This window comes from Cynocephalus volans, chromosome 4, assembly GCF_027409185.1.
Source record: "Cynocephalus volans isolate mCynVol1 chromosome 4, mCynVol1.pri, whole genome shotgun sequence".
NCBI classification, from domain to species: domain Eukaryota; kingdom Metazoa; phylum Chordata; class Mammalia; order Dermoptera; family Cynocephalidae; genus Cynocephalus; species Cynocephalus volans.
In genome coordinates this window covers 69,261,010-69,277,730 of record NC_084463.1, presented here as the reverse complement: position 1 = coordinate 69,277,730, position 16,721 = coordinate 69,261,010, and the positions used below count along the sequence as shown (strand labels likewise).

The 16,721-nt window shown below is 36.1% G+C and overlaps 1 protein-coding gene across 3 annotated transcripts in view; it reads left to right on the top strand.

The window, feature by feature from the left end:
- The first annotated feature begins 1,350 nt into the window (after nt 1-1,350).
- Nucleotides 1,351-16,721, top strand: part of GRIA4 (glutamate ionotropic receptor AMPA type subunit 4) — a 373,844-nt gene continuing 358,473 nt past the window's right edge. For 2 of the 3 annotated variants that reach the window (XM_063092597.1, XM_063092602.1), the window contains exons 1-2: nt 1,437-1,524; nt 2,779-2,937. In XM_063092597.1, the coding sequence (XP_062948667.1) occupies nt 1,437-1,524; nt 2,779-2,937 (247 nt within the window). Of the gene's footprint in view, nt 1,525-2,778; nt 2,938-16,721 lie in introns of all 3 variants that reach the window. The other variant, XM_063092601.1, reaches the window with a different exon arrangement.

Genomic DNA, 16,721 nt, shown 5'->3' with positions numbered 1-16,721 from the left:
CTCACCCTCCTCATCAGCCCCTCTGCAGTGTCCCTTCTGCTCCTGGAAGGGCCACAGCACAGAGGAAAAGTGTCCTCTGGCATGCAGGACTGGAAAGAAAGGAGTCACGTCTTAAACACTTTTCCTAGTTTACACTTCACACAGTTCTTATTCCTAGCTCAGCCTCATGCCTTCTAAAGAACATATCAGAAGCCCCGTTCCGTTTACATTTCTCAGTCTCTCCCTCATCCTGTTCATTACCCATAACTTTGTCCGTTTTTTAAATGAACCTTTTCTTCCCTCCATCCCTTCCTGAGATGTTTCAACTTCTCTGGCTCCCTTCCCCAGCCTTACCTCTTCCAAGTCTTTCCTCCTCGGCCCCAGCGTCTTTGACCGGCCCGGGGCTGCCCTGCACCCGTCTTTCTCCTCCCCTCCCTTGCTGAGCCCCTTCACCTCACCCATTCCCGTCTCGGGCTCTCCAGATTCCCGGGCTGTTGGCTGCTGAGAAATCTTTGCTGCAGCGAGGACCGGAGTCCCCCGCGCGCAGCCCAGTGGCAGAAGAGGGCTCGGCTGGGAGAGAAGGCGAGGACTGCGGGCAGGGAGGCAGCCCGTCCTCCCGCGAGCCTGCGAGGATGCGGCGGGGGGCCGGGGGCACGGGGAGGTACTAACCCCCCGAGCCCCTGATCCGGGCTTGCAGACCTGACCCGCGGGCCAATTTCCTGCCAAGTGCAGCCGAGAAGCAGAAGCGCCTGGACAGCCAAGAGAGGGGCGCCGGGGGTGCCCATCCCCAGAGTCGGTCCCTCGGCGAACCCGGTAGGAAGAGAAGAGGGAGTCAGTGTGTGGTGAGGGGAAGGAGAAACCTGACTCCAGAGTGGGGCATCGGAGAGACTGGGGTGCTCCGGTGAGCGCCCGAGGGTGCAGCGGGCCGGGCGGTGGGCGAGGGGCGCGCGGAGGGCGTGCGCGCGCGGGGAGGGGGCGCGGGGAGGGCGGCCAGGCTCCCGGCTGGCGCAGGCTGGGGGGGCTGTCGGCGGGTGCGAGCCGGGGAGCGCGTGCGACGGCCGCGGCGCCCGTGTTTGTGTGTATGTGAGAAAGCGAGGGGCGAGCGCCAGTGCGAGCGAGGCACCGAGAGAGCGCATGTCTCATCCCTGCGAGCAGCCACTAGACGCCCCACCACCATCTTTTGCATGTGCAACATTTGCAGCCGGACAGAAAACCTCTCCCAGGGCTATGGAGACTGCGGGAAAAATCTGGCAGCTCGCGATGGATTGCTAAGGGGAAATAGTCATCATCACCCACCGCCCAAACCTCTCTTCTTTTTTTTTTCTTTTCTTTTCTTTTTCTTTTTTGGATTGTTTTTGATTTTAGCGCCATCGTCTTCAATGCCTCTCTGAACAGCCTTTAGGAAGAGTGTGAGAGAAAGAGAGAGAGAGCGCGCTCCAGGGAGAGGAGAAAAGAAGATGTGGATTATTTGCAGACAGATTGTCTTGTTATTTTCTGGATTTTGGGGACTCGCCATGGGAGCCTTTCCGAGCAGCGTGCAAATAGGTAAGCTCCGTTCCGGAGGGGTGTGCATGTGGCTGGCTGGAGCAGATATCGGAAAGTGAGTTCAATGAGTTGCTGATAAGCAATTCTGGGAAACCTTCGGCGGCTCTGCTCCCCTCTGCTGCCGTCTTCTCCTTTTCTCCCCTGTACAAAAAGGCTGCCTTTTTGGTGCAGTTTCCATTGGAATATACAGAGGACAGCCCACCCATCCATCCTTCCTCAGCCCGTACCCCAATTTCCACCTTTGGCTCAAGTCGCTCAAGCAGGATTGGAATGAGTTGGAAAAACCCTCGGTGGGGTTTGATTGTACTGTATATAATATTTCTTTTCATCCCTTTCTTTAGAGCATGAAGGGATGTAGAGTTTATTTTATTTATTTATTTATTTATTTATTTATTTATTTATTTATTTATTTATTTATTTATTTATTTATTTATTTATTTATTTTTAAATCCACTTCTTCCCACGCTGGACACGGCAGCTTTCTCGCTTTTACAGAAAGACACTGTTTGGACAAAAAAGCATTTCCGCCCGCACCCCCTTGCCTTTTCTTGCCACCCGTTAGCGGATTCCAAAGTTAGATGCCTTTCCGGCAACCTCCTGGCGTTTTATTCTGATTTCCTTCTTGAAGCTTTTGCCCTTATTCCTCCGCCTCGACTCTATTTCCAGGGATCCCCCCCACCCCCTCATCCTTGGTTTTCCTTGCTCTCCTCTCCTGTCTTTTAATGGGACGCAGCTATTGAATTTCTTCCAGCTAAGCCCAACCTCAACACTGCATCATTTCTCGTGGACTGTGCTCAAAACGGAGCTAATTAGGCTAAGTCTAAAAGCTTCAGAAAAGCAAAGTTCATTTTTCCTTTCTGATTTCCCACTTTCCAGCTTGTCACCGCATCCCTTAATTTCTTTATTTTAATGTAAATCTCTTTTCAGTTCATCTGCATGTCTGTTAGAGAGCGATGCCCTGAGCTGGCTGATGTGGCAATGTGCTGGGAATCATGGGGCGGGCAAGAGAGAGAAAGGAAAACACATGAAATGGTCTCAGAGGTCATTGTGATAATGACAGATTGGGATAAGAAAAACCTGAGCTGTCCTAAAGACTAAAATACTAAGCATGTACCTTAGGGACAAAGGGTAGTTTCCCAAGATGTGGCAGGGATAGCTCCTTAATTGTATGGCAGTAGATCTGACAGTGCTTGGGGTGGGTATAATATTTACAAGAGGAAACATTCAATGTGCTTTTCCTGCTGTTTTTAATAGGTGGTCTCTTCATCCGAAACACAGATCAGGAATACACTGCTTTTCGATTAGCAATTTTTCTTCATAACACCAGCCCCAATGCGTCGGAAGCTCCTTTTAATTTGGTACCTCATGTGGACAACATTGAGACAGCCAACAGTTTTGCTGTGACAAATGCCTGTAAGTAAAACATAAGTTATGTATAAATTAAGAAAATTAAAATGAGGCAATGGGTTCCCCTTTCCCTTTATTATTATTTTTTTTTAAGAAAGAAATTCCAGATTCCCACAGTTGCCTGGTTCCAGAGTTAAAAACAAGATTTAGTCTCAGGGATATTAAGCTGGTTTCTTCCTTCCTTCCCTGCTTTCTTTTCTTTTTCTCTCTCCCATCCTTCCTTCTTTCCATCTCTCCTTCCTTCCCTCTTTTCTTTCTTTTGCTTTCTTTTCCTCTCTTCCTCCCTTCCTTCTTTCCTTCATTTCTTGTCTAGTTATTCAAGTTAAATCTTCCTTTAACATTTCAGTGTTATTCCTATCCTCCGAATGTCAATTTCGTGAAAACGGTACTCAGCTGTTCCTTTGGTTTTTCTTATTTGCTTTGCACTTTAGTAAGCATATGTCTTGCTTTTAAAGAAGACACATGCTCTTTTACATAGCGAAGGCAATGGAAGGTAATAGTAAGAAAGAGAGGGGAGTAGTGGAGTGGAGGGATATATATTTGAGTCGGTTGGTTGACGCTGCAGATGATCTGGTGATGTCACTTGAGGCCGCCCTGCTCTTATATTCTGGGTTGTAAATGTCTCTTACTATCACGTCATGCATATATCCTGTGGATATAACTCCATGAATCCTTACCTTGGTGCCAAATCATGTTAGTCTTCGATCCACCTGAATTCACAGACCAAGCCAGCTGGATCTATCATCCCACACAATGAAACTAAAAGGGTGACCTCACCTAATGTTATGAGGAAACAGTTGTACAGGGCTTTTCCACCAACATATTGTGCAACTTAATGTAAAAAAATATAATTGACTGTGTGTTAATTTAAAACACTCTAAAACATTACCAGCCAATAGCATTTGTATTGCCTTTTCATTCTTGAAGGAAGTACCTGTTTCAATACCTTCTCAGTTTTATATGCTAATTTACCACTGTTCAAAATTTATACATTAAGACAATGGTCATAGATTATGTAAGACATATAGAAATAGTTTCTATATAAAATTTTGCATGCTTTAACAGCAGTAATAAAATATTCAATCTGAATTGTAGAAAATTTGTATTATATCAATTTGGGTATATTTTACTTTAGAAAATTTAAAAAATTCTCTCAGTATAAGAAAGTGTACTGAACAAAGAAACAAGTGAAATTGAAAACAAAGAGTTTTTAAATGTTTGGAGGATGTCTATTTTATTAAGTGTTTTAATTTATATTTATTTGCCATAAAAATTCTAATAGAAAACATGATCACTTTTTCTTGATTTTTGGTGTCTCTTTAACTATTGACTCTTTTTTTAGAACTTAGTTTCACAATGAGGTTGAAGCATTGGGCAGTTTTGTAAACTGTCACAATTATATTAATTTTTAGGAATTCTATATAAAAGTGTACTTCAAAAAGTTCATGGAAAGATTCATATTATCTTTTCACGAACTTTTTGAAGTACCTTCATAGTTCCTGAATACTACTTAATTAAAAAAATATTTGTATTATTTAATGATAAATCAATATTACATTAATACAGAAAGGAGTTATTTCTAAGCAGAAATGCATATAAATTAGAGGTAGGTTTGTGGATAGTCACTTTTGTAAATTTTATAAATTATTAGTTTTATGTTCCAAGTTTTAAAAGAGATGTCAGCATTTTAAATAGTTCTAGGGAAAACTTTCTCCTTAATACTCGAATATTATTTATTAATTTATTAATATTTAAATAACGTTATTTAAATATTTTTCTCATGTCTCTCCTAAGACTGTCAATACAAATGTTACTAGTTTTAAAAGTAATTCATGATACAAATATATGTGAAGTTACTTTGAAGCAGTAAATTACTTTTAAAATATTAATTATTAATATCAAATTTTGAAGCTTTTTCTTAAAAGTGGCAGATATATTAGCTTTATTTTTTGTTTTTTACAAATTAATATCTTAAATATTATAAAGTTTGTATTATGATTTCCAGCTACGTAAACTATAAAATGAGAAACAGTCCTTCTTCCAAATCATTTATTAACCTCATTTGGGATCATTTTAACTAGTGTTATTTTATTTATGTAAGAAAAGTATAAATGAAATGAAGAGTTCCTGGTAAAGTACCTGTAACAGAAGAAATTAGATAGGAAGCTACATACAGAATAAAAAAGTAGAAAAAGTACAAAATATAGAGAGTATGCTATTCTTTAACATTTTAGGACAGAAAATTGAAACAAGTAAACTTCAAATCTGTTTATTTTGAATCCATGTATAACACAATGTTAGTGGTCTAATTTTTTTTATTTAATCACATATAATTGATTTTCTGTAGGTGTCTAAAATTTTTTTTAAAGAACAGATTGTAAATAAGGAAAAAAAAACCATTTTCTAGCAAAGAAAAGGAAAACTATTTTGACAAGTGAATATGCTGAATGTCATTAAGGCAAATTTAAGCAGGATTTGGGAAAAATCAATAATTAGTGTGCGTGGGTCAGGTGATTGGTATTTGCTGAATGGATTGCCTGAGAGCATACACACATGTGATTTTCCAGTCTAATTAAAGGTGAAACGTAAGCAGTAAGTACAAGGCAACCTCATATATCACAATCTCTATGCCTTTGAATACAAAAGGGTAAAAAATAGGTCTTGAAACTTAGCATTCTGGAGAAGTAACATGAAACTTAACTCCTTACCCTGATACAGGTTGGGTTTTTTAATTTGTCATGTTGGATTAAATATAAAGATATAATATGTAACTGGTTAGGTTTATTTTAATTGTGATTTTCCTTCAGTGGCTCCTTGTAAAACTTCATGGTCTAGTTTATCTGTGAAAAAAGGCCATTAAATAGGATATGTTTAATTATTTTATGGAATGATACTCAAAAAAAAAAACATAGATTAAAGAATAAAGTGTGTTGGTCATCTAGTGGACAGATATAATTTAATGCTGCTTCTTCTGCCTCAATATTAAATTGCTTTAAGAATTCTTTGGGCAATCTAAACTACTCTATGTATAGAGTTACATATTCATAAATCTAAACTTGATTAACTCAAACTTATTTTTGGTATAAACCCCAAGTTCCTCAGGGGCGGAGGGGTGGGGATAATTTTGCCTTGTAATTTTTTTTTCTTAAAAATATTTGCGTAAGATTTTTTTTTTTAACTATAGGAAAGTCACACTTGGTTGATTTAAATGATGAGAAATACAGATAATATAAAATTATGAACTATTTCAATAACAAAAAAAATGTTTAATAAATAGCCCTGTCATCAAAATGTAATATAAGGTATACATTTTTTGCTGTGACCTATCTAAAATACAGAGGATTTATCCAAAACTAAAGTCAATATGGGAAATTTTTTAAATTAAAATATCATACAATTATATTTCAGATAGATAACAAAATAGCTATCTTCGCAAACAGACATGCTAGTTGAATTGCATATGTCTTTTGCAAAATATTTGAGACAACCTAAAAGCAGGCCATTTCTTATATTTTTCCAATAGTTAATAGATTCAGATATTTTCGTTTGGAGAGTGATGTACATTAAATTTGACTAAAAGGAACATCCAAAATACTAAATTAGTCTATCACCAAATTTTCTAAAAAAATGAAAATATTTGAGACATTGTTAATATTAGTTTAATCCAGCTACATTAGAAATCCTGTAAAAGAATTAGTCCTTTATTAAGGCAGTCATCCCTGTATAATATAATGCACAAATATTCAGTTTCTGAAATGCCCCTTTTAACTTTCAGTTGGGGAATAGAAGTACGTAATAAAACAAGTCAAGTGCTTATATATTGTCACCTTGGTGAAATAACAAAAGAGTTTTATACAATATTTCCAACTTTTAAAACTTTGATAGAAAGGACCAATTGGTTAATATTTTTCTTTTCTTTTTTAATGGTGTGTCTACCTTACTCTCTTTTTCTATCTAAAATTTCTATTATTTAAAAGGTGATGGATCGAGAAGTTACAACAATAACAACTAGAATGGATATTATACACTAGTAAAGATCTTTTTAAAGTTAAATATTAGTTCTGTTTGTGGCCGATTTACTTGTCAACTCTAAATATCCAAGATGAGAGGCACTTGTAAAAGTTGTGTGGTATGTAAAACAGAACTATTTAGTTAATTTAAATATGTTGAAAATTTGACATTATATCCTGCAGTAGGTTATGCAGGAATTTCCACTTATACATTAGGTCCATAATAAAAACTCACTGAATTTAAGTGTACTAAATAAAGTCATATTTTGGATTTAATTCAACAATGTTTAAATATTATTGCACATTTTATCTTCCAGGAACACAAAGCCCTAAACAGGCAGTCTAAGAGTTTACATTGGGCTAATATAATATAATCTTAAACATACTAAAGATAAAATTCTGACGGTTTGACCTGCAAAATTGTAGTAAAGATAACTTAGAATTAAATACTGTTTGGCTTTTGCTTATTTTTAGGAAAATGAGTGACGTGACTCTCATTAGGTTTTCTTATTTTGAATTGATAGCAAGATTCTATGTTGATTTGAAATAAATTTTTAGTTTTAAATTTTTTTCTCTCTTCCCCTTAATTTTCCATCTTGACATTAATGACAAAGAGATGAGTCATACTCCTATGATTTGTCCCTTCCTTAAATGATAGGATGATATATAATTTTCACTGATGTATTTCAGAAATGTCACAGGATCAAACTTAAACAAAACTGTTGGAAAAACTCCTTAATATTTTTTCTACTTGGATTCTTTCAAGTGTTTATTTTCCAAAGGCGAAAATTTTTGTTTCCTGGCATTTTGAAACATATATAATATGTGTGTGTTTATATAAAATTTACAGAGTAATATTATTGTTCTGGATCTTAAAATGAACAATAAATATAACATACTTTACATTTTATGACAACATGTAGTTTTTAATCTGCTTTCAGATAGATACATGATTTTATTTGACCTCAAGCTAATTTTACAGGGAGACAGTTGGAGAACAAAGTCATTATTTCGTAGTTAAATCAGCTTTGTCTCAAAGGAGTTACTTTACTCGCCAAGGGCTATGTAGTAATAGACACAAAGCCAGAGTTTGAACCAGGTCTTCTAGCGTCTATCCTAGTACTTTTACCAGGAGGCCATGAAGGTGTGAAAAATATAACATCTATATTGTGATTGCTTGAATTAAGAAAGAAAAAAAGAATTGCCATTTATCTTACCTCTAATTTCATTGCAATATTTTAAAGAAAATAGGGCAAGACAGTTTTGGGCAACTTATTCATTAATCACACGACAGTGAGTGATACAGCAAAGGCTGAAGTCATATTATGTAATGAAGCCATCCATTCATTCATTAGATTAGATAATGAATGTATCTATTCATTCATCAAACACATTTATCAAGAGCATCTCTATTTAAGACACTGTGCTAGAAACTAAGAATACAAAAACTTATAAGCGTAGTTGTCCTCAAGGAGCTGATAATCCAGTGGGAAAGATAGACAAGGCAGTTGTTACAGTACAGTAAGATGGAGTGCTGTGACAGAGAAACAGTGCTAGGACAGAGATGAGCACCGCAAGGATAATCATACCAAACCTGGCATAGCATCCTAGGGATGGTGTTGCCTGCTCTGGATGCTAAGGCTGGAATTGAGGCATTTGAAAATGAGGGAAAAAGAAGGGGATTCCTGGCCAAAGGATCAGTACATGGTAAGGCAGTAAGATGTGGGACAGCCAGGTGTTTTTGAGCCACTCCATACGGTTTAGTCTGGCGTTAGCACTGAGTGAGAGGAGGAGAGGTGTGCTAAGGGGTGAAGTTTGTAGATCTACAGACGCTCTGTAGCTGTTGTAAGGAGACTCTTCTGAATAAAAAGGGGGACCCACATATGATTTAAACACGATAATATGATCAGATTTATATTTTACAAAGAACAGGCTGGTTTGCAAGAGGGAGAATGAGTTGAAAGGGGACAAATTGGAAAGAAAAAGAGCAGTTAGTTGACTGCTGATGTAATACCGTTTAGAATGATGGATTTTGGATAAAAGTAGAAGCACTGAGAATAGAGAACAGCACATAGATCCAAGAATACAGAACTTTTGACAGAACTTCATGATTGATTGGATGTCTGTGTGGGAAGGTGGAGGGGAAGTGTGGTAAGAATAAAAGATGATTTCTCAGATTTCTGGCCTGGGCAAACGTTTAGATAGTGGCACTACCTAATCTAAGAAAGGGACACACAGGAAAAGGAACAGATTTGAATGGAGAAGGTGATTTTAGTGTGGGTGTACTGATTTTGAGGTGTTAAACAGACGTCCAAAGGGAGATTTGAGTGGAGAATTGGACATGAGTGTCTGGAGCACTTGGGTGACAGTTGGAGCCCAATGAGAGACTGCTGAGGACCAAACCCTAGAAAGGACCAAGACTTGAGGGGCAGGAAGAGGAAAAGAGTAAAACAAAGGAAATTGAAAATAGGATAGTGAGTTCAGAGGAAAATAAGGCAAGAGTAATTTCATAGGAGCCAAGAGCTGGGGAGAATTTCAAGTAAATGTTAATCAACCTTGTAAAGACTGCAGAGTTTAAATAATGAATTGCAAGGATGATTGTAATATCTTTAACAAAAGTCTTTCCTTCTCTTCTCTTTAGAGTGTTCCTTTGTATTTTAGTGGTAGGGGCCGGGGAGGAAGCAAACTTTATTAACCCCAAGTAGTGTCTACTAATACATAATCTTTGTCTACATTGGCCTAATATATTCTTATCTTTCATTTAAAGATAAGGAGAGAGAGTGTTTTCTGGATTTTTGAGCCAGATGGGTTTGGATTCGCAACCTGAAAGTGGATAACTTGCTTAATACTTTTGAGCCTCGGTTTCCTTATCTGTCAGCACAGGGAAATCACACCTACCACATATGAATTTTATAAGTATTAGAAAAGTGTTTGAAAAATATTCCACATATAGTTAGGACTCAATTAATTATAGTTGTCTGACATTTTCTCTGCCATATGGAACATTAATTTGAGCCAATCTTAACACTTCAAGTTATTTATATTTATATTTGTATTTCAAAAAGGCAATTTATGTTTTGAATAAATATATTTTGTTCATTCATAAAAACTTTTTTGAACTCTCACCAAATTGTTAATTTTAATTTATGTACACAAGTCTAAAGCCGTATTTATCAAAATTATTTCTAAGTCCTAAGACAGGATAAATTTATCTGGGATCTGCGGACCATTTGAAAACAGGATTGTTTTACTGATGGATTAAAGGAGGCCAATGAATTCTCCTAATTTTATGCAAAATTGGGTGTGCTTGTGCACTGTGTGTGTTTATTTACAAAGAGACAGTCTTAAACTTTTGAACAGCTTCTCAATGAGTTCTAGTCACAAAAAAAAGCCTAGTAGTACAGCCCTAAAGGAACCACACAAATTAGATTAACAGCTCTTCCTTCCCTACATTCATCATTTTAAAAGTCCAATAAGATTTTATCTTTGAAACCAATCAGGAATTTTTCCATAAAATCCATCTCCACTAGCTTTTTTCCTGGCATAAAAAATAATCAGTGTGTCCTAGCTGGAACAATCCTTGGCTTGGTCCTCTGCCTCTCACACTGTCCTCTTAGGATTTTTATTCCTTCTCTTACTATCAAAAGTGCTGCATATTCTACATCAGCTCCTTCCATTTTTATCACTATTTTCCTTTTTCCTTACCATCACCACTCCTGGAATACCATGTTCTTGAAGGTCGTCAGTGACTTAGGAATTAGTAGATCCAATGGTTATTTCTTAGTCCTCATTATCTCAGAATACTTTGCAGGATTTAACATTGGTAACAACTCCCTGGTCTTTGAAACTCATTCCTCCCCTGATAATCATAATAATAGTTACTATAATGACCATGTGTCAGGGTTTTGTGTTACGTCAGTGTTTACACAATTCTGAGAAGCAGGCATTATTATGATCAATTTATAGGTGGAAAAACTGAAGGTTTGCATAGCTAAGAAAATTTGCCTAAAACTACCCAGGGCATCAGATTTTAAGGTCAGTTCTCTTAACCAGTACATTATTTGCCTGCTACTACAATATCTTGATCAGTACAGTATCTACAAAGTATTCTTCACTCCATGGGCTGTGGCTACGTAACTCTTAATTTAAATACAAAGACGTTTTTCTCAAAGCTACCTCTTTAACAACTATGATTTACCCCAATGAATATGTATGGCATTTTATATTGGACAAATTTCCACGTTATTTGTAATGCAGCACAAAAATTTCAGAACCCTAAATGGTGACACCCCCATTATTTTGTAATCACGAAATTCATGTTGTAAATACCACCATATGTAAAAATGACTAAATGACTCTCTTAACTGTTATGTAAATAGTGCAGATGCTTCTTTAGTTGGTCAACCTACCTATTTCTTAATAGGAACATTATCTGATTTCAGAATAACTAGAGATATTCAAAACTATATTCCCAAGTGCTTTCCTTTAAGGCTTGTGTAGCTATCAGGCATTTTCTTTCAGGGTTTTTTGTTTGTTTGTTTTGTTTTTTGACATGATTTTGATTCCAAATAAATATGGTGATGACTGCCTTAAAAAGCATCACCCAGTTAAAGTCACTCCAGTCTTTACAGCATCATCACTTGCCTCTGACTTAATAAAACTGCTGATATTGTCAATAAAAAGATCAGTTTTATGTTAGAAATAAAAAGTAAAAAATATTTGAGATTTACACTTTCTTTTAATGAGCCACTATATTTCTCCAGATATAGCAAAAATTATACCATAGGCTGCAATCAGTTTGCTTACTTTGGTTGCTACATGCTTTATTCCCAAATCAGCAGTTTTTAATCAGTAACTTTAAATATATTATGCCCTATGTTCTTCCCTTTTTTTTTTTGTATTTTTTTCTTTATTTTAAAACTAACACATACTTGTGAAAGTTTCAAATGAATCAGAAATCTTAAAAAGTCAAAATATTCTTTAATACACCCACTTGGAGATAGAGTAATAAGTTTGCTTTAGATATTTCCAGACTTTCTTTTTCCTGTATAGACCTACAGAGATAAAGATCTGTAAAATACTGTAAAATAAGCTTCTGCTATATATCTAGAAATAAAAGTATTGAATAAAATAATAGCACTCTATACTTGTATTTTATTAATGGCTTATTTCACTTAAGCATAAAAATTTTTGTCAGTGTATAAGAACGATATCGTGTTCTTTTATTGCTTCATAATATGCCATTGTGTGAGGTTTCTTTGATTACTGTACTCAGTCCCCTCTGGATCAACATTTAGATTGTTTCCACATTTTTGATATTACAAACAAAAAAGCAGTAAAACTCTTTGTGTACTTCTGTGAATATTCCTGTATGATCAGCTCCTGGAAGTGAAATTATTATATCAAGTAATATAGATTTTTGGTTTTAGTAGATATTAACATATCTTCTCCTCAAAAAAAAAAAAAAAAAAAATGTTATTTAAATTTATAACCACCAGTATGTGAAAATAATTGTTTTCTACAACCCACCAACAGTAGCCATTATCAGTCTCTTGAATCTTCACTTGTCCGGGTGGGTGAAAATGACATCTAATTGCTGCTTTAATTTGCATATTTTTGATTAAAAGTGAGTCTGAGAAATTTTTTCTATGAGACCTGTGTACTTCTTTCTCTGTGAACTGTCTGTTCTTTCCCTTTGCTGATGTTTTCTTCTTTATTTGTGGGAGTATTTTATATGCTATAAATATTAACCCTTTGTCTTATATGAGGGTAGTTCAAAAAGTTCATGGAAAGATACTTGTTATTTTTTAATTCTATTTTCCACGAACTTTTTGAGGTACACTTATATGTTGTAAATTAATTTTCCACTTTGTCTTTGGTATCCAGTTTCATTTCTGATGCCTTTTGCCATACCGACATTTTAAGCTTTTATTTTGTCAAATTAGTGAGTTGTTTTCTTTATGGCTCTTGGGTTTTGTGTTATGCATATAAAAGCATTTTTCTATTATTTTCATGGTTTAAAATGTTATATTTATAACACTAACTCTTCTGGAATTTATTTTCTTAGGTGTGTGGAATCAATCTTTAGGGTTTTTTTTTTTTTTGGTTGGGAGGGGGATTTGCACTGGTTATTTGAACAGGTATTCTTTTATACTGTTCTTCACTTACCTAACCTTTTCTTATAGTCCCTAGTGGTCACGATGCTGTTTTTGATATTTTTATCATCTGCCTTCTTGCTCCTCCTATTACCTCCTAGGTTTTTCTTTTTTTTTTTTTTTCTTTCTTCTGATTCTTACTCACTACGTGACCAAGTCCTCTTGCTTCTACCTCTAAAGTTTATAACAAATGTTTTTACTTTGTCCATTTCTACCCCACCATTTATGTCCAAGTCAATGGTACTACTATAATGATTTTACAATTAATCTTCTACTTGTTACCTTTCTTCATCTACTTTACGTAGGTACCCTTCTGAATATATAAATCAGAGACTGTCTCTTTTTTATTTAAAATACTCCAATGGCTTTTCATTCTCTTAAAAAAAAATGTCAACCATGGCTTTTCATTCTCTTAAAAAAAAAATGTCAACCATGGTCCTAAAGATCTGACTCTTTGCCTTGTTCATCAAGCAGGAGTCCACACTGGTCTTCTTTCCTCTGTGCCTTGGTACTTACCAAGGATTCATTGGAATCCTCCAATTCAGATATTTGCTTGACTAAAGTATTCTGAACCTTCAAGACTCAGGTCAAATGTAACCACCTCAAAAGACTTTCCTTGCCAACCTCTCTAGCCTAAGTCCTCCCACTCCAAAACTCCGATTACTCTATATCACGTTACCAACCTAATGATCTTCTTTGCTTTTGACGTCAGAGGTAGAGTCCCAGGGACCCCATAGTTGGCCTCAACACCAGTTCTCTTACCAAGTTCTTGACTCTGCCACAGGAGAGAATTCAAAGGCAGAGTCAGAGTAGAAAGTGAGAACAAGTTTAATATAATAGATAAGAAATACAGGTTCCACAGAGAGAGTGCAGCATAGCTCCAGAGACAAAACAGGCCCCACACCAAGTTAAACACAAAAGTAAGTTCAGAACAGACCTCAAGTCTAACACAAAAGCAAGAAAAACATAAAGTTCAAAACAAAGTGCAGGCTGGCTCAAGAGAATGAGCCCCTGCTTGCTGAAAGTAAGTTTGATACAAAGTAAAGTATACACACCTCAGCCAGAGAAGTACTGTTTGCCTCCAGGAAAGTGAGCAACAACCTCACCTTCACTGGGATTCTGCTTTTTTAGTTTTTCTATCTAATGAATATTCAGTTAAGGGGGGGTGGTTGTCGGTTATGTTATATTTAGCCTTGCACATGCTCAGTTGGTCTCTTCCTGGAGCATGTTCATTGGTCAGATCCTATCACATGCACCGGCATCTTCAAGAATATTCTGTGCTCTTTAGCACATCTAGTGGAAGGTCATTCAACCACCAGGGTTAAATGACCCTTCTTTACTGAGCATGTCCAGCCACTGGATTTGCATAAACCAGCCCCTTGTGGTCTCATTTTCTCCATGTTGGTGCTGAAAATAGGTCTAACTGGCAATGGTAACTTTCCTCTAGGGGAGAGCCTAGGGGAGGGGACCTGAGACCTTGGGGAGTGGCTTTTTACCCAGAGGTGTGTCCTGTAACCTGAGCCCAGGGGAACTGAGCACCTCCTATCTCACTTTTATTACAATCTGTAATTATTATTTTCATCTATTTGTTTACTTAATTACCATCTACATTCCCCACTAGAACAAAAACTTTCAGAACCGAAGGCTGTATCTGACTTATTTAAAAAAATGTCTTTATAACCTCACACAATGCCTAGTACAAAACAGAAATCAGTAAATATATTTTAATAAATGAATGAGAAATATGTGATGGGCTTTCTCCTCAATCACTTTTCCTGTGTTTTCTTAGAGAAGATCAAGCAAAGGACATGACGATGATGAGGTGGTAGATCCAAAAGAAGTGTTATATGTTTCTTTATCTTAAGCATTTTTTTTCTCATTTGTTTCCATTAGATTCAATTTATGGGATGAGCTAAGTAAGGAGGAAAATAAGTCCTGAAAGGAAGAAGTTGGGACTATTAATGTAAATTGATGTACATTATGCTGGCCAGATAGCACTTTGATAAATTTAAATCTGGTAGAAGAGAACTTCTAGGTGCTTATAATATTTGGTGTTTGCTGACAAAAGAACATATAAATACTGATACAAACCATTTTCAAAGTAGGAGAAAGCCCAGTTGGGAAGCCCAGGTGAACTAGTGAGCACACGCAGGAGAATCCCATCTGTTCAGACATTGGCTGCTTCTTTAACACTTCTTAAAGTTCACGGAAATAGAAGACTTTTGGGAAAAGGGAGGTTAAACCGAGTCAAATGTGTAATGTTATTCCCGTTGGTTCTTATCTGTGTTGCACCTTCTATTGTAAATTTCACAATTTGTTAGTTTCTATACCCCTTTATCCTTTCTCATTTTAAATTAGCTTGCCCTTGGTTAATTAATTAATTTTTAACAATGTGTACAGTTTTACCTAGGCACGTTTGAAAGGCATTTCATCTCTTCTGTGCTCCAAATATTTAGAATCGAGAGAAGGAATTTTTTTCTCCTAAAAAATTTGCATGCTTCCTAATATTTTAGTGTAAAATTGGTCAGTCAAAATGTTTCTTTTTTTGCTCTGACAACAAAGAAGCTCAATTTCATATTTACTATTTATGAACAACATAACTCCATTTTAAACATTTTTCTTTGTTTTTACATCCTTGATTTTTCTAAAATCATATATATATAATATAAATATTATATATTAAACATATTGATACTCTATAGACTAGGCATATCATTTTTGGAAAGTAGCACAGAAGTACTGTATTATAAATTAAAAAGTCTTGTTGATATCCCATTCAACTCAGATGTTGGTGAAATTTTGCTTTAATAGTCAAATGCTCTGTTTAGCACTCCCTGTATTTTGTATACGGCTTGGAAGACACATAGGTAGGTAGGTAGGTAGGTAGGTAGACAGACAGACAGACAGACAGATAGATAGACATCAACTCCATTAGACTGTGAGTTCCTTGACAACAAAGATGAAACCTTATTAATACCTCCACCATGAGGGCCTGTTACAGTGCCTGAAACATAAATGTTCTGAACTCAATAAACATTTGCTGACTGACTGTAGATGGAAGGAACAAGCATTGGGAACCCATTTCTTGATTGGATATGTATAACAACTAATTCTTAGACAGAACTGAATAACACAAAAACAAATCTGGTTTCTTTGCTATATGACTCACACTGGTCACATTTTTTAAACAAATGTCATATGTCCCATCAGTAATTTTACAAGCTAAATAACATTTATTTATATAACATAGTTTCTAAAACTTTTAACACTTAAATTCTGGCATCTGGATCTCCTCTGGAATTACCATAATGTCATGAAAATATAATGACCTTAATGAACCCCCACACTCTTGTCATGATCTGTCCAGAATTAAACTCCACATTCTAAATACTCATGATTATGATCTGACATGATCTGTCCAGATGAGAATATTAATTTCAATTATTTAGGCATTATGCACATAAGTTTGAGCCCAAAATTATTTGGGTTTTAATTAGTCAGTTACATCACTGTTGGTTCACGTTAAGTTTGTGGTCCATTAAAACTTCACACTCTGCTTTTTTCCCCACGTGAATTGCTACAAATTAGCCTCCCATAGAGCATTTTAAAAATTTCACAATGAAAG